Genomic DNA, 21,860 nt, shown 5'->3' with positions numbered 1-21,860 from the left:
AGAGTTGGACCCTCAGGTCACCCAGGTGCACCAGTCACCCAGGTGCCACATGTATGATTTTTAATATACAAGATAATCATCTCTAGTCTCTCTTGTTATTTATTTATATTTCCTCCTTTGCTTTGTAGTAGGGATAAACTTCAATGTAATTCTTACTTGTAATCTTTGTTTTCTTTTTTTAATTGCAATTGTCTAAGGACTTCAAAAGGTGAAGGGTTTTTGGCAACCCAAATTTTATTAACTATTCAGATAAAGATATTCCATTTATTTCGAAAAAAAAGTAACCAAACTTTGGAAGAATCATTTACAAAATGTGCAATACTGTTGTAGGACATTTATATTGATTTATGGGGCAGTGAAATAAGTTCAGGACATTTCTAAAAGTTTGATTGATGCAGAGAAGGAAAAAGAAAAACATGTACTGCCACAGTGAGGTTTTTCTCTTTCATTTTGTTTTACATTTGATTCCACATAGGTTTCGTCTCACACACACACACACACACACACACACACACACACACAATTTAGTTCAGTATTTCTGGGTAAATTCTGAACTTAGTATGAACTAAGTAATTCTGAACTCTTAGTATGAACTAAGGATTTTATTTCCACTCAAGCACTCCTTCAAGTTTCAAGTCTATAGAAGAAGCTATTTGAAACATGTAAGAGATCGAAATGTTTCCTGCCCAGCTCTACTAGAAAATAAGCTTCATCTGACAAGAATGCCAGGAAACCTCAGCTGAGAGACTAGTAGTGACCAGTGAAAATATTTTTAATATATTTGTTATAAATAAATACATTTACATAGATTTGATAAATATATTTATATATTCACACAAATATATTAATAATAAATATATTTAAATAATAAATAATACAGCTAGGTATCTGGATGGAAGCCTCATATGCAAACGCTGCATTTTCCAACAAAGTAGAAAAAACTAACAACTAAAATGGGAGGAGAAGGAAGGAAGAAAGAAGAGTAGTAATCTCATTGACTGCCCTATAGGAAGCAACTAAAAGTCAAAATCAGTCCAATCTGGCAAAGTGAGCAGGAATGCCTAAGAAAAAAGTAAGAGATAATTAAGTACTAGTATACAGGGAACAATTTGAAGAAATACACAAATGTTCCTAAATGCCAAAGTAAAGACAAAATTAAAAAAAAAATTTGTTGATATCATTTGTTGCAATACCCTATTCAAACTTGTCCTTGTGGGTTTATATATTTTTTAATTCTTACTTTCATTTATTAATATATTTATTCCTTTACCACAGTTTTAGTGGGATCTGAGGAGAAAATGGAGATAAATATACATGTTCAATATTACATGACTAATCAAAATAAGTTCAAAATCACTTTTCAAGCCCTGAGATTGGACTTCCTGCTGTAGATAGATAGCTGGGTCAAGTCTACAATGGAAGCCCAAAGAGATTTCCTGAAAAGATTACTGGCTAGTACATTGTGGAGCTAGGATCTGAATGCTTGTCTGAATCCAAAGCTTTCTGTTTTTTCTAAGAAGATTTTTTATTTTGTTTATTTGAGAGAGCGAGAGAGAGAGAGACCACATGACCTGAGCTGAAATCAAGAGTCAGATGCTCAACGAACTGTGCTACCCAGGTCTACTCTTAACAATCCTATATATAGCATTGCTTTCATAACACAGGAAAAATTGCAAGATTCTGTGCAACAGTATGTTTCTGTTGGGGGAAGAAATGGGACCTGGATTTAAAGCTATATAAATTCTGCAGTGTTACCACCACAAAATTTCTCCAACAATTTGTGGTAGTCAGCACTGGAGTGTGGGAATGGAGTGGAATGTCCTGTCTCTGTTCTCTTAATAAGAATGATTTAATTTTGTAGCCAAAAGAGGAACATAAACTTTCATGTATATTATGACTCCAATTCTTTGGGCTTTTTTTGTTGCTGTCTTTTTAATTTGTTTAACATTCATACCAATAATTTATTGGTATGATGCCTGGCAGGGAAGGGACTGGAAATAAATTTATCAATGAGTTATTTTAGTGATACCGTACTTATTGCTGGGTGATGGAATTATTGGTTTTGTTCCTGATAGATTTCTGCATTTTTGAATTACCTACTGTATTTATTATTTTCTGTTTATAAAATGTTGTAGCTGAAAAAAGTGAGAGTAAACATTAAAAGTATTTGAAAGAACTTAATAATAATCCTGATAATGTTGCACTGGTAGTAGGACACTCAGACCACGAATTTAACCACAACTAAAACTTTGTAAACGTCTCCCTCTCTCTAATTGTGTAAGATTAATTCCTATGGTCTGTTCCTCCAATCCACGGCTGGTGAAATTGAAAGTTGGTGCCACCTACTGGAAACAATTGGCTATACTTATCTTTAAAATCTTAAGTTTATTTTAAAAGACTTATAGGCATAACAGATCTTTATTTTACCAGAAGGGACAGGCAATGGGGCAGTGCAGCATCCAAGCCCCAGACCAGACATGCAGCATCCACATGCAGGAACAGCTACACAGGCTGGGGCAGAGCCAGAAGTGGACGCCCTTTACCCCAGTACTGCCACGTCCCAAAACTTATCCTGGAGGGAGATCTGGTCATAGTGCCGATTTATTCAACTCCATTTATGATGATTATGAAACAGAAAAATACTCAGGTTAGGTTAAACGAAGAATAATACATTGTATATCTCTATGTTGAGATTACTGCAAAAATTTAACACTTCTAGATATAAAAAGAGGAAGGGATCATGCGAAGGTAACAAACTTTTTTTTTTTTTTACGAGGGTGAGAAAATTTTGAGCCCAAAGTTTTGGGATCACTAGAAACATTGCATAGCTTTTACTTCTACTTAACACTGATATTACTATTCTAAGACTGTCAGTATACCTGCTATCAAGTGTTTGCTTTTATTTCTATACCCCAAGTTTGGGAAATATACAAGTTGTAACTAGTATCTTTAGCTTGTGCCTGTTAGTATCACGCTTTTTTTTTTTTTTTTTTTTTTTTTTTTTTTTTTTTTTTTTTATAATGCACTCGATGAAATCAGCTTCGGGATAGAAGAATTAAGTACGGGCACACTGATCAAATGGAGGCTCACATGAAATAGCAACGATTTTATCCCCTGGGTCTTAGAGCAATAGTGACCACTTCTAGCACTGTATCGGATCAGTACTTTCGGTATTCTGATTTTAGACGCTTTGTATTTTCAAAGTGATTTGACCTCAGTTACCACAATTGCTCCCGATGCCTGCGCTTCTCCAGTGCTCCAGAGACCGGGACAACGGACACACAATCACCCAGGGAGAATGGTCCACCAGTCCTCTCGTCGTTTGCCAAGCTTCCACGTTCTAGGCAGAGGACTCGGAAATACTGCAGGGTTCTGCCCCTACTCTGCAGCAGATAGGGGGCGAACGTAACAATGCCGTGATTGTATCAATCCCAAAAGCAAGGAGCCTGCGGTGCTGGGGCAAACCCGCTGGGCGGCGGCTTGGCTGCACGACAAAGCCGCAGCCAGAGACGAAATCTGGGGCGAGCACGTCAGCCCCTCGGATGGCATCGCTTTCTGCCTTTAGGGTCTCTCCTCCTCAAACATCCGGACGCCAGCTCCCCGCCCCGCCACCACCCTGCGGAGTCCGACCCACAGCGTCCGGGCTGTTGCCCGGCCTCCCGCCGCTCCCTCCGCCTCCATCTTCTCTGCGCGCCTGCGCGACCGGAAAATTCGCGAAGGTTCCTGAAGCGGAACCGGCCGTTTCCGGAAGCCGGCAGCCGCCCCAGCCGTCAGACCGGTCGTTGCGCCAGTGGGGTTGTAAGCGCATCCTCTTGCTCGTCCCTGTGTTTGAATCCGACCCGTAACGGTGGGGAAAGAAAATGGCCCTGCTGTGCTACAACCGGGGCTGCGGCCAGCGCTTCGACCCCGAGACCAACTCCGACGGTAAGAGGAACGCGCCGCCGGCATTCCCTCCCGTGTCCACCTCACCCGGGGGGACGCCCTTGGCCCAAGGGCGACCCCGGGGTCCGCCCGCGAGCCGTTGCCGCGCTGCCCCCGTCCGGGTCCCTTCGGGCCGCCCTCTTAGCCCTACTGCCTGTGCGCGGGGCCGCTCGGCGACGGCATCCGACCCTCTCCCTGCAGCCACGCGGACCCACGGACCCACGTTCCCGGCACCCACGTGTCTCCCGGTGGTCCGCTCGCTCGCGGATTCGCGTGCAGTTTGGAACATCTTTATCCCCCCGCCCCCACCCGTGTCTTTGGGGAAGCCAAAGTTAACCCGGTGCTACAGAGCTCGCTTAGCGGTTGGCGTGTGTGTGTGCGTGTGCGTGCCAGAGATGGGTGGGAGGGTTGGGTTGTGGGCGAGTTATTTTATTTAGTTCAGCTCACCGTATTAGTATATTTTTCCGGAGTTTATTTCTGCCAAGTGTTGGCATAAAGTGGTTGTTCCTAGGTGTACAGTTAAGGATGTAAAGTGAAAGTTAGTGGCTGGACTAGGTGAACAGCCCATGAATTTGAATTTTGAGTGGCGATTGGGATAAAGTGAGTCGGTTTCTTGACTATTGTGTGAAGTGACACCACTTTGTCAAATTGAACTAGCGGTAATTGCATGCTTTCTATACCCCAGATGTTGGTCTGTCATTTATATCATCATCTCATTTAATCTTCAGGACACCCCTGTGAAGTATGTATTATTAGACCTATTTAATAGAGAAGCCGGGTTCAACATGGTAGCAGCATGGTTCCTGCATTATGAAGGGAATTAAAATCGAGGCCTTTGACACTCTTTTCCACCTCTGAGATGTCTGAAGCACTTACTTGGTGCACACGTGAATTGGTGACATATTTTAAAATAAAACTCTTGGCAGGATTCTATGGATGAAGTTAGAATCCAGTCTTTCAGTCTTGGTGTAATACTCATGTTACTGTCATGACAATTTCATGATTTTTTTAAAAAAATGTGTAACATTTGATTTTTTGAGAGCACGTGAGCGGACAAGGTGCAGACAGGCAGACAAGAATCCAAAGCAGGCTCCAGGCTCCAGGCTCTAGGCTCTGAGCTGTCAGCATAGAGCTCTACGCGGGGCTCGAAGCCAGGAATGAACGATCATGACTTGAACCTAAGTTGGATGCTCAACCGACTGAGCCACCCAGGAGCCCCAGCGTTTTTATGATATTAATATGTTACTCAAAGAGAAAATTGTGAGATTTCAGTGGATGACAAAATCGAGGAACAAGAGGTTTTAAAATCAGTTGCTGTTGGCAGCATGCATAAAAAGTAAATTATCTTAGTATCTACACATTCTACTTTAATATTAAATGAAGAGGAAAGACTGATACTTTGTTGAGTGCGACTATAATGTTCTCAAATAAGTATATATATTTATAGAATGTTATATATGAGCCTGAAATTAAGGGGGAGATAAAGCCATTTTTTGGAAGTCAGCAGTGTGTGTGTGTGTGTGTGTGTGTGTGTGTGTGTGTGTAATGGTATAATGCCTAAAAAGGAGATGGGAGTGGAGGGGAGTGGGAAAATCAGAATAGACACTCAAGCATTGTGTGGTCACCAGTACTAAATTCATCAGGAAGCGCCAATAAGGTTGCTGAAAATTTAGCTGCTTTAGCAAAATGGGGCTTAGAGACCAAGTAAGTTGCTTGATTTGAGTGGAAAGTTAAGAAAATGGAGATAGGAAGTGGAAGATAAGAGCTAATAAATAGCAAACTGTGGAGTTGATTAGGAGAAAGTTTTATAGAATGGGAGAGGTTTGACCTTTGTATTGACAAAAATAAAAAGCCTTCTAAGCTGGTACAAGGCTTTAGTTTGAAACACAAGCTAACTTAATGTTTAAAGGAGGCACAGTGTCTTTCACGTATTAAACACTTACTCTGTACAAAGCACCACTTCACAGTTTTTTACTTAAGCCATGTATGTAAACTGAACTGGCTGCTAAAGGGCAGAACCAGAATTTGAGCATTGGTCAGACCCAAGACCCAATACTTTCATTTCCTTAACTCTGAACTGCTACTATGTTGTTTTTTACCCATGAAATTTAACTTTGAGCAAAACTGGTAAACCTGATAAAGGCTAGAGAGGCCAATGACCATCTGCTTGTTATTTACATTTGAAAGCAGTGATTTTCAAATTGTGTTCCTACTAGGTGTATGGTTAAGACCTGACTCACACCTGCTACCATTCTGCCCAAACTGACCATTATTATGATTAATGCCTCTTAATGTGTTATACGGTATGCATTTTATGCCTCCATCTATATGTTTGGTATTTGAAAATACTCTGTTCTCTCTTTGCTTCTGTTCGTAACTTCATATCCCTCTGCTTATTCATTTCTACTTTGAATCTCCTTTTTCAGCCCTTAATTCCACTACTACCCGTAATTAATAAACTATTGGCTATTACTGTAGGGGGTAGGAGGATTTCTGTAAGTACCAGGAATTAATCACTTTAAGGCAACACCAGGAATCAGAGGCTGTGGGCAATTGAAAGCTAAGCAGACAAGGAAAGGTGGGGGCAAAGTAGCCTTATAAGAAAATTGCACAGGTGTGGAGCTGACCTGTTTTTTTCTAAGCTCATGGTTGTGTCTAGTCAGGAAATAATTGTTTATTATTATTATCTGACTTTTTAATGTAATACAGTATATTGCCATGTATAGTAAGCCCATTTTCATGAAAGAGTTAGTAGAAATTGATGGTGTAATGGGGAGGGGAGGGAAATACAGAATAACAATCAGTGACAACCCTGAAAATAGACTGTAGAACTTAAAACTTTTTTAAATGAAGTTTGTATCTAGATATTGACACCTGTCTAGGAAAGTTAAATTAGCAATCAGATATTGCTTCAGTTTTTAAAATTTTGAACTTGTCCTTCCAAAATATCTTTTTAGAGAATCTCTTCAGTCTTTATGGATCAGTGCACATAAGCACACTTCAGTTTGATAGTGTTTTTGTAAATAGAATTGGAAGAGGACTGTCAAAATCTTGGAGCTTGAAGTTTTGGTATTAAACAAATTTAACTACAAAGATTAAAGGAATAGAATACAGTTTGTTATAGTTGCACTAGTCTGTAGTGCAACTTTTTATCTATAACTATCATACTCTTGAATTAGAATTTTAACTATTACTGTTTAAAAAAAAATTGTTTAACGTTTATTTATTTTTGAGAAACTGAGGGAGACAGAGCATGAGCCAGAGAGGGACAGAAAGAGAGACACTCACACACAGAATCTGAAGCAGGCTCCGGGCTCCCACCTGTCAGCACAGAGCCTGGTGGATCTCAAACCCAGGAACTGTGTGTGTGACCTGAGCTGAAGTTTGATGCTTAACCGACTGAGCCACCACCCAGGCGCCCTGAACTGTTACTGTTTTAATACAATATTATAGTAAGCACTGTGTGCCATGCATCTAACTTGAGCATTTTGTGAATTTTTAAGGAAAAGTAAAGTATTACCTGCATTTGGAAAAATGATTAAAATGTTAACACCTGAAGAAAATAATGATTCTTCTTCATTATAAAGTTATTTTTTTTCCTTTCTTTCTTTGTTTTTGACCAGATGCTTGCACATACCACCCAGGTGTTCCAGTCTTCCATGATGCCTTAAAGGTAAGAACTTGGTATATTTCAGTGTCTTCATATTTGTATATTAAATTTTGAGGTGTAATACTAACTATTTTCTCATCTTTTTTCCTCAGCTCAGCTTGTGACTTTTTGCTTTCTTAATGACCATTTTGGGGTGCTTTAAGCAAGTCTGAAGGCAGAGACAGTAGGTGGTGGTCTTAAAGTCTTTCCCAAGTATAAAATTAGGTTCTTTTCATCCCAGCTCTCATTTTCTATACCCTTCATTTCTTCACTTTTCAATTTTGAGGGGAAGTGAAAGCAGTTGTACTGAATCTTAGTTTCTCAGTCTGTTGGGCAGCTGCTGTCTAATAAAGAGCAGCTCTGAATTTGAGGGAAGATTCTTAGCAGTAAAGGGTGCCAGTTGCAGGACAGACAGATATCAACTGTTTTCCACCTGTACTTTCTTGATGTTCTGGAGAATTAGATAATAGGATGTTGTTTGATCAGGTTTTTCTTGGTGGGTTTATTGATTTTTTAAAATTTATGTTAACATGGTACATTTATCTCCATAGATAACGTGTATCTCAAAAGAAAATGTTGCAGTGTGGCTGCCGTGGTTTTAGGTGTTGGTGTACTTTTGTTTTTAGGAACATAAACAGTCTTACGTGTTTAAATATTGTTGATGCCTTTTGAATTTTTTGAAGCTTATTTATTTGGAGGGTAGAGAGAGCGAGCAGAGCGAGAACACAAGTGGGGGAGGGGCAGGCAGAGCATCCCAAGCAGGCTCCGCACTCCCAGTGCAGAGCCGGACGTGGCTCCAGCCCAGGAACTGTGAGATCATGACCTGAGCCTAAGTCAAGACTCCCACGCTTGACTGACTGAGCCACCCACGCGCCTGAATTTCTAATTATACCTTCCAGGGAGTAGGTGGACACTTTTGGTATTTAACTGTTAGATAGCCGAGTGTAAATAAACATGTAGCAAGTTTATGTCACTCTGGTTAGTTCTAAGAGAGGAAAACAGAATAGGGCAAGTTGAGACCTGAGTCTTCCTTCTTACGTCTTTTTGGCCTCTTTGAAACTCTTTGGGGATGGAAACTGTGCTTCTGTGGAAATACTTTTGCAGAGGAGTGGGGGTATTTTATATGTTTACTGGAGTGCCGTTTATTCTGTGTTACTTTTTCTTACTGTATGTTTTTCTCTTTCTTCTGCTATATTTTTCTATCTCCTAACCGTAGACCTACTTCACTTCTGTTTTGGGCTTCCTATTTTCTCTCATTTAGTTCATTCGTTTGTGTCCTTAAATGTCATCTTTGTGCCAATGGCTTCTACAAAATATTTCCATTTATGTGTGTCATTTGCTCCTGCAAACCAGTTTTTAAAGTGAACTCTTATTCCAGAAATAGCCTCTCAACTTTGCTGTTCTTTTTTTTTACTACCCAGCTGTTAATCTCCCTGTTGAATTAATCTTAATGATCTCACTTTGAAGTAATTTTGTTTCTCTCCTTCTCAATCCTACTGTTCATAAGAGCTCTATAAACATTTCTTGAAGACCTGAAATCCAAAGACTATTGGATTTCACAGCACAAATACATAAACCAGTGTAATGTCTACTGTTGCCGGTTTATTGGCAAATAAGAAGTTAGAAAGAACATTTTAATATTCAAATTAGAAGTGGCATAGACAAAGAAAAGAGACAATTTGTCTTAAGAAACAACCTTATACTTACATACTTAAATTTACCCTTCATTTTTTTTTTACTGGGGACTGTGATAGATCCCAGATTGATATTTGGGAACAGCTTGTCTATTTCATGTATGTATCCTGGTCTCCCCAGAATATCTGCTGTAAGTCTTTGTGCAAGACAATAAAGCTTTTTGTCGTGTAGAATGACTTTTCTGAAGACTATATTATCAATAGTAATTAAATTCTATATTTCAGCATTATAGTAGGTTTTCATCTATATTTCAATTCAGAGTAAAAGATAATTTCAAAATAAAGGAAAATTTGAATTATAGCATATTTAACATTTTCTTTAAAATAATTTTGGGGGTGCCTGGGTGGCTCAGTCAGCTAAGCATCCATCCCTTGATTTTGGCTCTGGTCAAGATCTGTTTGTGGGATCGAGGCCCATGCGTGCAGCCTGCAGCACAGAAGCTACTTGGGATATTCTGTGTCTGTCTGTCTCCTCCTCTGCCCCTCCTCTGCTCGCACATGTGTGCTCACTCTCTTTCTCTCAAATAAATAAACTTTAAAAAAAAAAAAAAATCTTGTAAGCGCATAGTGTGGAAAAAATCACTACCAAATTCTTCATACATTATCTTGAGAAAAGCAGTGAGGCCCAAATGGGTATGTGCAAATCCTAGCCCTTAGTATAATTTGAAACATCCCACGTTTTGAAACTGCTGCATTTTTATTTTCTTATTCTCTGTACTACTTTGGAATTACGGATGACAGCTTAAAGCCGTTTTTTGGTAAGCCACTTAGTATTTTGTTTAGAAATCACACACGGCATTAGAATTTCTGTGTATTTATGCTTGTCACTGAAAAGATCATTTAACCTTCAAAGACCTAACAATTCTTAGGCTGCTATGCTAATCAATCTATGGTGTTCTGAAAATAGACTGCTTATTGTTGGGAAACAGCTAGTGAGTTCTTTAGAAGCTGAATTGTGATAATCATCTCTATCTAACTTACCAGATTTTTAAAGTAAAGCACCTCACTTACTCTCCAGATCCTTTAAAATATATGATGTTTTTAGAAATTATAAAGTGTTTCTGTTCTAAAATTCAGTTACTAGTCTTGAAACCAGAAGCAGTTTTTGTTTCCCTATTTTAAGGTGTTTCTTTTTGTGATCATTCAAAACACAAATCACCTCTAACATTGGTTAATTAGGGTTTTTTTTAAATCAAAGACTAAAAATCGTTTCACTTGATTAGATAAATCATGTATAACACTTTACAACTGTGAAATCTATCTATGTGCCAGTCACTGTGAGATTCAAGGAGATAAGTACAAGTAGACCCTTTTAGTGGGTTGTGGTTCTGTGCAAATTCAATTTTAAGTTTTTTTTCTCATGTTTCATAGGGTTGGTCTTGCTGTAAGAGAAGAACAACTGATTTTTCTGATTTTTTAAGCATTGCAGTAAGTATTCATTTTTTTCCTAGATTATCTCCTGAGAACGTACATACAATGTGAAGCTCCACATTTGAGGAGTCTGATTTTTGGACACCTATTAAGTAGTCTGTTAACTTGCAGATAGAATCTTTCTTTTAAAGTGGAACTCACCTCCCTTGATAGCCTTTAAAATAAGGAATTCGTCTGTTTCAGAAATAAAAGTTTCAAGATACTAATTACCCACATGTCAATTTAGGTTTGTCCTTGGTGTTAGTGGTCTTTAAAGTACCTTAATAAAGAAGCGGTAGGTAACAATTTAAGGCATTTTTAGTGAGGAACAATATATTATTATCAAATCTAACATGCACCAAGATGTGCCATTTATTTTGTATGCCCTTAAGAAAGAAAACAAAAGCTGTTAATGAAATGACATGCCATTGAAGTTCTGTATGATTTTTAAGGATGTTACAATGCATGTATGACTCCATGGAATGTCAAAAAGGTCACTAGCATTTGTTGACAATTTACCACATGCCAGACTTGACAAATACTCTATTGTTTTACTTAATCCTCTCAAAAAATATCTTAAGTGGCATAATCTCCATTTTACTAGTGAGGAAACTGAGGTTTAAAAAGATTAACTTGCTCAAGGTTGCATGGGTAGTAAGTAGAAAAACAAGTTTATGCTATGTATATACTACAAATAGATAATCATGAAGCATAATTCAAAGGCTTCTTTTAAAATGCATTCAGATGTACATTAACAACTCAGGCAACAATAGACGTTGGTGAGGATGTGGAGAAAGAGGATTGCTTTCGCATTGTTGGTGGGAATGCAAGCTGGTGCAGCCACTCTGGAAAACAGTATGGAGGTTCCTCAAAAAATTAAAAATGGAGCTACCCTACGACCCAGCAATTGCACTACTAGGCATTTATCCAAGGGATACAGGTGTGCTGTTTCAAAGGGACACATGCACCCCCATGTTTATAGCAGCACTATCATCAATGGCCAAAGTATGGAAAGAGCCCAAATGTCCATCGACGGATGAATGGATAAAGATGATGTGGTATATATATACAATGGAGTATTACTCAGCAATCAAAAAGAATGAAATCTTGCTATTTGCAACTACATGGATGGAATGGAGGGTATGATGCTAAGTGAAATTAGAGAAAGACAAAAATCATATGACTTCACTCATATGAGGACTTTAAGAGATGAAACAGATGAACATACGGGAAGGGAAACAAAAATAATATAAAAACAGGGAGGGGGACAAAAGAGAAGAGAGTCCTAAATATGGAGAACAAACTGAGGGTTACGGGAGGGGTAGTGAGAGGGGGGATGGGCTAAATGGATAAGGGGCACTAAGGAATCTACTTCTGAAATCATTGTTGCACTTTATGCTAACTTATTTGGATGTAAATTAAAAAATAAATAAATAAAACAATTAAAAAATAAAATAAAAAAACAAGTTAATAAAAAATGCATTCAGATGTAATAATTGCAAATTTGGAGTTCTAGTTTTAGTTTCTTAAAATAAGTCTGTGTAATGAAAGTGGAGAAAGCATAGAAGAGATTTTATTAATAAAGAATTGAAAACTAATTTGTCAGGGCATATGAAACCCATGATAAGCTAACTCTCATCTGTCACTAACAGGGCTGTACGAAAGGTAGGCATAATAGTGAGAAACCACCTGAGCCAGTCAAACCTGAAGTCAAGACTACTGAGAAGAAAGAACTTTCTGAATTGAAGCCTAAGTTTCAGGAGCACATCATTCAAGCCCCTAAACCAGTAGAAGCAATAAAAAGGCCAAGGTAAACTTTATACAGTTGTAATTTTTGTCACAATTAAATAATGGCGTTTGATGTCCATCAACTGATGAATGGATAAAGAAATTGTGGTTTATATACACAATGGAATACTACGTGGCAATGAGAAAAAATGAAATACGGCCTTTTGTAGCAACGTGGATGGAACTGGAGAGTGTGATGCTAAGTGAAGTAAGCCATACAGAGAAAAACAGATACCATATGGTTTCACTCTTATGTGGATCCTGAGAAATGTAACAGAAACCCATGGGGGGGGGGGGGGGGTAGGAAAAAAAAAAAAAAAGAGGTTAGAGTGGGAGAGAGCCAAAGCATAAGAGACTGTTAAAAACTGAGAACAAACTGAGGGTTGATGGGGGGTGGGAGGGAGGGCAGGGTGGGTGATGGGTATTGAGGAGGGCACCTTTTGGGATGAGCACTGGGTGTTGTATGGAAACCAATTTGACAGTAAATTTCATATATTAAAAAAAAAAAATAGCATTTGATCCTGGTATTTTATGATTTTATATAATATCATTTATAGCTCTTGTGTAGATCTGTTTGATGCTCCCTTAAGTATACTTTTCATTTTTATTCCCCTTTACCTTGAGGACATGTACACAGTAAATTTCCATCGCATATGTGTTCACTGTGTCGTCATAATTTTGTCCAGAGCAGAAGAGCCACACATCTTTCTTGTGACTTAACATGGCCTTTTCACTGTAGTATGGAGAAATTCTATAAAGAAATTGTTGTCTGGGAATCACTTTGGGTTGAAAAAGAACCTAGAGGCCTTCCTATCCATTCTTGTGCTGTTTTCTTGAAGAGCATCTAGGACATTCTTGACAGAAGGATATTTAGTTTCCTTTCAAATAATTCTAGAAAGAGGAATTTACTTTTATTATTGTAAAGCATTCCATTTTGTTATTGTGTATTCTTTCTTAATATTGAGCCAAATCCTGTCTCTTTAATTTGTCCATGCTTTGTTGCTTAGAGCAAGCCTAGTCACTCCTATTTTCAGATGCCTGAAAACTGATAATATTATTACTTACAAACTTTTTATTTATTTGATTTAGATGCAGATCTGTTAAAGTACTTTTAAAATACCTCTTGCTCGTTTTGCAGTAGATTACACAAGTCCTTCGTAGTCACCTCGTCAGCTAAATTCAATTGTACACGCTCACACACGTGTGTTGGCTAATGCTGTTACAGCAGACCTTCTTAATGTTGCACTTGAGTGTTGTTTTAGAACCAAAATATGAGACTCAAAAAACATGATTCTGTGGCCTCAAATATGGCTCCAGTTGATATTTTTATTCACACCATGGATTTAATGTTTTTCATATTTTTTTTTTCCTGATCTTACATTTAATTTAGGTAAATTTATGTAGAAATTTATAGCATATTGAATAATACTGGACCAAGATAAGAAGACTGAGAGACTTTGTGACAATTATTCATTTAACCAAACTACTTAGAATTATTATTATTCCATCTTCACCTTATTCATAATCATGAGAGAGTTTATCAAATGCCTGGCTGACTGATTTGCCAGTTGAAAAAAATTATGAGAAAAAGACAATTTTGGCATGACTCATTCTTAAGTATCACAGTAGTGTCTACTGTAATTGACAGTATGAGTTAATATTTTCTTTAAATAATGGACTACTAATTTACTTAAGTAAGAGAAATTAAGTATTTTGTCCTAAATTCATTTGGTGATATTGTAGAAATTATGAGAATACAGGATTTTACATACTTTGGTAATACTTCTACATCTTACTTATAATAGTTGTTTTCAATAAGGATGTGGAATGCATAACCTAGCATTTCTATTTTTGTTGTTTTTGTAAATATTCTTAATACTTATTGAATGGCCTTAAATTGTACATACAACACTTAATCGTTATGAAGGGGCACTGTATTGATTTTTAATCCTACTAGAATTGTATATGAACATATAGATGTATATACCAGTGTCCACACTAAGTGAATTATCTCCACTGGTAGGAATATGGATTCACTTAGTACATATTTATTGCCTGTTAGGCTTATGCCCAACATTTTGCTTAGGTGTGGCATGTAAAAGTACTTCATGATCCCTTCTGGGCAAACTTGGAATCCTAGTCTTTATTTCCTTCCCATTAGGGATACTGATTAATAATTTACTGTGTTGGCAATAGCATGATTATTTGAGACTTAATATTTTAATATCAACTTTCCTGTTAAAAGTTAGAAGTGTAGGTACACTATGGCAGTTATTTGTAAAATAGTATTTAATGTGAAAACCCTGATTCATGAGGCATTTGGCTTCTTTTTATAAATAGGCTCTTAGTGTATTTATTTTTAGTAAAAAAAAACAAAAAAAAATGTTTTGGTACATCACTAATGGTAATAAAGTTTAAAAATTCTCCAGCCCAGATGAACCAATGACAAACTTGGAATTAAAAATATCTGCCTCCCTAAAACAAGCACTTGATAAACTTAAACTGTCATCAGGGAATGAAGAAAATAAAAAAGGTAAGATTTTATTTTATAATTTTTTTTTCTGTACAATTAACCAGTTATCTAAAAGATAAAAGAGACAGTGTAGTTCACTGAGTATAAATATGAAAGAAAAGGTAACATATTGTAGTAAAGAATTTATTTTGCTTTCTAAATACCAGTAATACCTCAGAATGAATTGGTTTATTCCATAATGTCTGTATTAAAATGAAAAATTTAATTAAAAATTTGTTTCTTCCATGATTCATCACTTTTTTAACAGTTAAATTTATTTTATAATTGTACATGTTTCATTGGGCATGATATAAAGTATATTCAATTTTTTCTGACCTACACTCCATACCACGGGGGAAAGTAGTACCTTTTTCATGATTTCCCTTTCACGAGGTCAAGATGTTGGATGTTGTATTGCAGTATAGGATATACTATACATGAAGCGTGTCATGTATTATTTGGGGACATAGGCAAAGCGTAATCACAATAGTTGATTTCTTCTTAGTTTTTTAAATATAATTACCTGAAAGGTCACCTAGAAAATAACTTAAAATTGTCTTAAAATAAGTGTTTTTTAAATTTAGATTATTTTTTCAAATGCTTATTTTATGAAAGAGGTTACTTAAGAATAACGCCAAAGTATCTATCTTAATGTTTCTAATTTGATTTTCTTTTCTTTGTTTTAGAAGAGGACAGTGATGAAATTAAGATTGGGACCTCATGTAAAAATGGAGGGTGTTCAAAGGTATATATTGTAAAATTTGTGTTGGGTCATGAAAGAAAAATTTTAATTTTCAAAGAAGAGAGTGCAGTTTACTGATTGAACAAACTTTCGGGTGCCTGTTATGTGTTGGTCAGTGTGCTTGGGCTAGGGCTGTGAACACGAATAAGAGATGACAAACACCATATCTGATAGACTCATGGGAATAAGTCATTCTGATGCAGTCAGCATTTACTGAGCACAGTAAATGTGTGCCAGACATTGTTTTAGGGGCTAGAAATACAGTATTAAGTGAAGCAAAAATTTCTCCTGTTGTGGAGGTTATACTGTAATTTAGGGAGAAGGGTAACATGTAGGTAATTAAATATGAATTTAGGTAGATATGAAGAAAATACAGTGGACAAGGCAAGTAAAGGTATTAAATAAGGCTATTAGGAAAATCCTTTTGGAAGTGACACTAACTCAGAAATCTAAATAATGTAGCAGGTGAGTTATATAAACCTTGAAATTGATATGGGAGCAGTATATGTAGAGCTTTTAAAGCTTGGCTGTTCAAGGAATTATGAGAAAGGTCAGTGGGACTTAGTGGTGTGAAAGGTAGGAGTAAGCGAGGTAGGCAAGATTATGGCAGTTTTTTTAGGGCATAATGATGGGTTTGGGCTTTTTTCTTCTTCTTTTCTTTTTAAGCATAATGGGAAGCCATTGTCTATTTTAAGGAGGAATTTTAAAAAGATCTCTTTGGCTGATACGTGGCAAATATATTGGCATAATAGGGGAATTGGCAGAAGGAAAACCAGCTAGGATGCATTTATAGAAGACCAGGCAGTGGGAGTGGAGAGTATTTTTTAGAAGTAGTTAAATGTGGGATGTACTCAAACATCCCAGTGAGAATTTTCCCCACCCCTCTATGTAAAATTATGTGCTCTCCAACATCTCCACTCTCACTGCCCTTTTGTCTCTAGGGCACTAACGACCTTATAACATGCTACTTTTTTTGCATATGTATTTTACTTCTGATCTATCCCAGCTGACTTTCCCTTCCCTTCCCTTCTCTCATGTAAGGTTTATGAGAAAAGAATTTTGTTGTTGTTCTTTGCTGTATCTTGAATGCTTAGAACAGTGCCTGCCTGGCTCATGACAAATCACGCAGAATGAATACTATTTCAAAGTATTAGCAGGAATCGCTAATGAGCTTTAAGTGAGGGGGACCTCGAGCTCCAGCAGCTAGGTGACTGGTGACACCATTAACCAAGAAGGAGAAAACATGATTAGGGGAGCAGGTTTGTAATTTTCCCTCATGTTAAGTTGGAGATCACCTTGCTTATTTAGGGATGGAAATGGAAATGTATTCACATATATGTAGGGTAGAAGTAGTAGATAAAAAAGAGTGAGTACTGGGGTGGGGGAGAGACAGTGGAAGTGGTAGGGTACTGCAGTAAGATGAGAGAGAAACATCTCAGTTGAATTTTGAAGAATGAGTGCCAGTCCTGTAAATGGACAAAAGGGAAAGTGTGTCTCAAGCAGAGGTGATAGCAGTTTCAGGAAACAATAAACAGTTAATAATCATGGTACAAAATTTGTTGGTGTGTTGAGGTTAAAAGAGAGACAGAGAGGCCAGAACTTTAAGGGCATTTACAGTTTTACCATGCCCACAAGTGAGATCTTACTGTAGGTTACAGAGGCCATTAAAGAAACTTTCGATCTTTTTCACTGAAAAAATAACATTAAAAAGTAAGTAAGTTTATAGCTTGAGGGATTTTCACAAAAACGAGCCCCTCAGTATATCTTTTCCCAGCTATTATTTTCTCCCAAAAGTAACCACATCTTTCTATCAGTATAGTTTTGCCTATTTTTGAGCCTAATGTGAATAGAATTACAGACGAGGTGCTCTTGTGCCTGTCTTCCTTTGCTTCATGAAATGTATGTTAGACTTCTCTTTGTTGGCATATAGCTGTGGTTTGTTCATTTTCATTGTTTTAAAATATGCTGTCGTGTGAATGTGCCGTTCAGCTTACCCTTTCTTTTGTCCTTTACATTTTTTGACTAATGTTGCTATGAACATTTTTGTGCCTGACTTTGGAACATGTGTGTACATTTCTATTAGGTATATGACTAGAAAAGGAATTCCCTGATCATAGGGTATGCATATGTTCAGTTTTGACAGATATTTCCTCATAGTTTTCCAAGATAGTTGTATTTCCACACCTGCCGCAGTATATGAAGCGGATTGCATTTGTTCTACATCTTAGGAACGCTTTTTAATATCAGTCTTGTATTTTAGCTATTCTGGTTAGTGTGTAGTGTTCCCATTGTGATTTTAATTTGCACTTTCCCGATAATGACGTTGAGTTCCTTTTTGTTTGTTAATTGGTCACTTGGATATCCTCTTTTGTGAAATGTCTGAAATCTTATACCTATTTTTCTTTCTGTTAGTTGGCTTCGTCTTACTGATGTTAGGAATTCTTTTTTATTTTTCATTCAGAAGTACTTTGTTGAAGAGGGACACTATACATTTTCATGATCTTAATAATGGCTTTTGATAAAAAATCTTTTTAATTTTAATGAAATCCAATTTGTCCATTATTTTTGACTAGCACTTTTTGCGTTGTTTTTAAGAAATCTACTTACTTTAAAGCCGTGACTATTTCCTCATATGTAGAGGCGCATTTAAATGTACAAACCACCTGGAACTGATAACTGTGCAAGGTATGAGGTAGATGACTGTAGATAAGAGAGTGATTCATGTTTTAATTAGATAGTAAATGAATTAGAACCTGTTAGTGTAGTCTCATTGTCTAAGATCTGCTGGTGATCATGAGGAAGGTTAGCAAATTAAACTGATAGGTATTTTCAAGCTAAATTGATAGGATTTTGTGATAGAAAACATGGATGGAAGGAGAGGTTTTTGGTTTTTTTGTTTTTTGTTTTTGTTTTTTTTTTTTTTTTTGCTGCTTTGGGAGACTGGATATGGTGCCATGAAATAAGGTGGGAAGAAGAGTAGGAGTTGGGAGTAGCGGGGAGGAAAAGAAGGGGCAATAGTGGTAAGTTCAGAATCTAACATACTGTTTTATGTGCTTATGGAATATCTTTAGGAGATGTGCATTTTGTCAACCCAGTACTTTGGATTTACAAAAAGTAAATATACAGAATTTTATTTTCTGTACTTGTAGGTAGTTGCTATAAATACCAACGTAGAAAATATACTACTGGCTGCATCTGTGTTTTATTAACATAACTTTTTGTGAATTCATCTGTAGGGCCTTCACCTACAGCAGCAGTGGGGCCCGGATCTTCCAGACAAACCCTGGATATATTTATAGGTCTGCAGCTCATTTTACCCTTCCTAGGGATAAGAAATCAGCAAAACTCCTAGACCTTCCAGAATTGCTTATTAAGTCGTAATGTCCACACAGAGTTTCCTATACACATAAATCATGCCTTAACTATATTTCTGTTGGGAATACTAATTCCTTGGTTTCAGTATTGTTCTATAAACTTAAATACCTGAATATGCTTGAATGTGACCTCATACCTGAAAGTCTGAGAGCATCTTAATGTATCCCATTGCCTACTTTTTATTTGCCTTTTTCACAGGGAACTAAAACTTAACTATAGCCAAAAAGGAATTATTTTCCATTCCTTATTGGAATGGCCTGGGGTGAATTTATGAATGTTCTAGGTAATTGTTATTTCTTGAGCATTTTCATAGTCCTTAGAGGTCACCAATACTACAAATGTTTATGAAACATAACGTTGAGATACGAAGCTAATTTCTTCTTCTTTTTTCTCTTTTAGACATATCAAGGTCTGCAGAGTCTAGATGAAGTCTGTGTATATCATTCTGGAGTACCTATTTTTCATGAAGGGTAACTTAATACATGACTAATTAAAACTTTATGGTAGAGGTTAGAAAAGTTAATATGCCTGTAAGCATTATTTGCCGTGCAGCATTATCAGGTTTTTTATTTACATTGTCAACATCTTTAGAGTCACCTAGAATGTGGATTTTGTCTTTTTACACATAAAAAAACTGAAACAATATTACAGTAAGTGGCCATTGTGATCCAAACCTCATGTTTTTCCTTATTTCCTTACTTTTCAGTGGGATACTCTATTTGGGCTGAATAGTGTTTAGTTTGAAGAACTGTTCTGTGCACTACAGGACTCTGAGAATTTTGGCTGTGTGCCACAAAGACACCGGCATTGTGGCATCCAAGAAACCTCACACTTTCCATAGTCCTCAATTGAGAGCTAGCTCCCCTTCTGTATTATGCTGAAGTTTATAGACATGCAGTACTGTGTTAAAGTCTTCCACTCTTTTTCCATATTCTGCAAGACTCAAACCCAAAGCTTTACTGTAATTTTTATCTTTCTAGTCTCAAGTAAGTAATAGTGGGTATCACCTACTTTAGGACTGACCATCACAGGTTGTGTAAATGTTAGTTTTTAGTTTGTTTGCATATTTTCACTTTCCTGGTTTATTAAAATGGGATTTAAAATCTTTGGTTATACCACTTTTTGGTAGCTCCATGAGGAAACTGGAATGTGAACAATTAGTGAAAAGCAGGTTTGGAATTTTGTGGTGGTTTTAAGCATCTTTAGTCAGGAGCTCCAAAATTGCTACAATAAATGGCATTCTGGTTTTAAAATGATTTTCTTCTGATAGTTTTAACTGTTTAGTACCTTAAACACTTTGTTAGAATACTAAACTTGCACATTTACTTATCTTTTAAATTCACACTGTCGCTGTGCTACTTCTAGACTTAAATAGCTGTAAGATTTTATTTCTGAAGTTTTTCTATGATAATTTAAAGGATGAAATACTGGAGCTGTTGTAGAAGAAAAACTTCAGATTTCAATACATTCTTAGCCCAGGAGGGCTGTACAACAGGGAAACACGTGTGGACTAAGAAGGATGCTGTAAGTAGCCTTTTCAAAATAACACATTGGGGTGTATTCATCTGAGTCATTTTAAAAAGATTAAAAATTACTCTGTCTTCAGATGTAAAAGAAAGTTTTTCTGTCTCATACAGTAAAGATTTCATATTCCTGAAAATTAAAGTTAATCTGAGTCAAGCGCCCAGAGCACCGCCCTTTGATCAAAGTAGCCATTATGTACAATGACACAAGTGTGCCAGTTTTTGTGAAATTTTAAAGCCTGCCAAAATTGAAGAATGTGTTTCTGTAATTCCATAGCCTGCTCCCACTTTTTGCTTTTCAAAAATCACTTTTGAGTTCATTTGAGTTACTGATCACTTAGACTTCTGATTCCCTTTGACCACTTAAAACTTCATTCAGCTATTTACAATGCAAAAACACTCCATCTAGTGGCCAAAGAGGAGGATGGCAAACTTGTTGGAATTGTCTTGAATGCCTCTGCTTGCTACAAGGTAATTTATCACAACAACAAAAAAAGCATTAGTTCCTACTTCCCTAGATAGCTTTATTAAAAGATTTAGGTTGTGCAAATTAAGTGTCTAAATCCCATTAAATTATAAGCAAGCAAACAATTTATTGCTCAGTAAGTATGTGTTGGCTGCTGTAATGTATTATATAATGTATTAAATTAGTTTTATATGTTGTATTGGCACTAACAACCCCACTAACACAATCAGCCTTTTCATTATATGTGTCCTTTAACTTACAAAAAAATTGTAAATTTTCAGATTGTTTTAGGGATTTATTCATTCTCCATTTGAATATTCTGTAGTTTCTGATTTTTTTTTTTTTTTTTTGGTAGTTTCTGATTTTTAATAACATATGCTTTGGAAGTGTAAATATATCCTTCAGGTTATAATGATTCGTCTGCCACAGAACTTCCAGGGATATTTTATTAGCAGAAAGACTTAGTAAAGTCTCTCTGTACTTTCCCCAAGGACCTAAATTTTAAAAGTTTTAGCTTGAAAACATAAAATGTTTTCTGTTATACGTAGAAGTTTTCATAATATAACCCTTGATGAAATAATGTTTTTGTTATTTTTTCACGCATACAGTTGTCAAGTATTAAGTTGGTATAAGCTCTAGCTTAGGGCACAAAATGTAAGTGCTATAAGCACTTTAAATTCAGTTAGCATAATTGTACCAAAATGTAAATACTACTTTTTCGACAGTAGTGTCTCACGGTTTCCTGCATTATGTGGCTATGTTGCTCTCATTTATAAAACA

The 21,860-nt window shown here is 36.6% G+C and overlaps 1 protein-coding gene across 1 annotated transcript in view; it reads left to right on the top strand.

Annotated features, from left to right (window-relative positions):
* The first annotated feature begins 3,750 nt into the window (after positions 1 to 3,750).
* Positions 3,751 to 21,860, top strand: part of CHORDC1 (cysteine and histidine rich domain containing 1) — a 29,180-nt gene continuing 11,070 nt past the window's right edge. The window contains exons 1-8 of the mRNA XM_060605390.3: positions 3,751 to 3,924; positions 7,545 to 7,594; positions 10,636 to 10,692; positions 12,327 to 12,484; positions 14,892 to 14,995; positions 15,661 to 15,719; positions 19,491 to 19,561; positions 20,510 to 20,615. Coding sequence (XP_060461373.1) covers positions 3,861 to 3,924; positions 7,545 to 7,594; positions 10,636 to 10,692; positions 12,327 to 12,484; positions 14,892 to 14,995; positions 15,661 to 15,719; positions 19,491 to 19,561; positions 20,510 to 20,615 — 669 coding nt within the window. The 5' untranslated portion in view covers positions 3,751 to 3,860. The remainder of the gene's footprint in view (positions 3,925 to 7,544; positions 7,595 to 10,635; positions 10,693 to 12,326; positions 12,485 to 14,891; positions 14,996 to 15,660; positions 15,720 to 19,490; positions 19,562 to 20,509; positions 20,616 to 21,860) is intronic.

This window comes from Panthera onca, chromosome D1 (assembly GCF_046562875.1).
Source record: "Panthera onca isolate mPanOnc1 chromosome D1, mPanOnc1 haplotype 2, whole genome shotgun sequence".
NCBI classification, from domain to species: Eukaryota; Metazoa; Chordata; class Mammalia; order Carnivora; family Felidae; genus Panthera; species Panthera onca.
The sequence above is the reverse complement of the archived record's forward strand: the minus strand, read 5'-3'. Positions and strand labels throughout refer to the sequence as shown.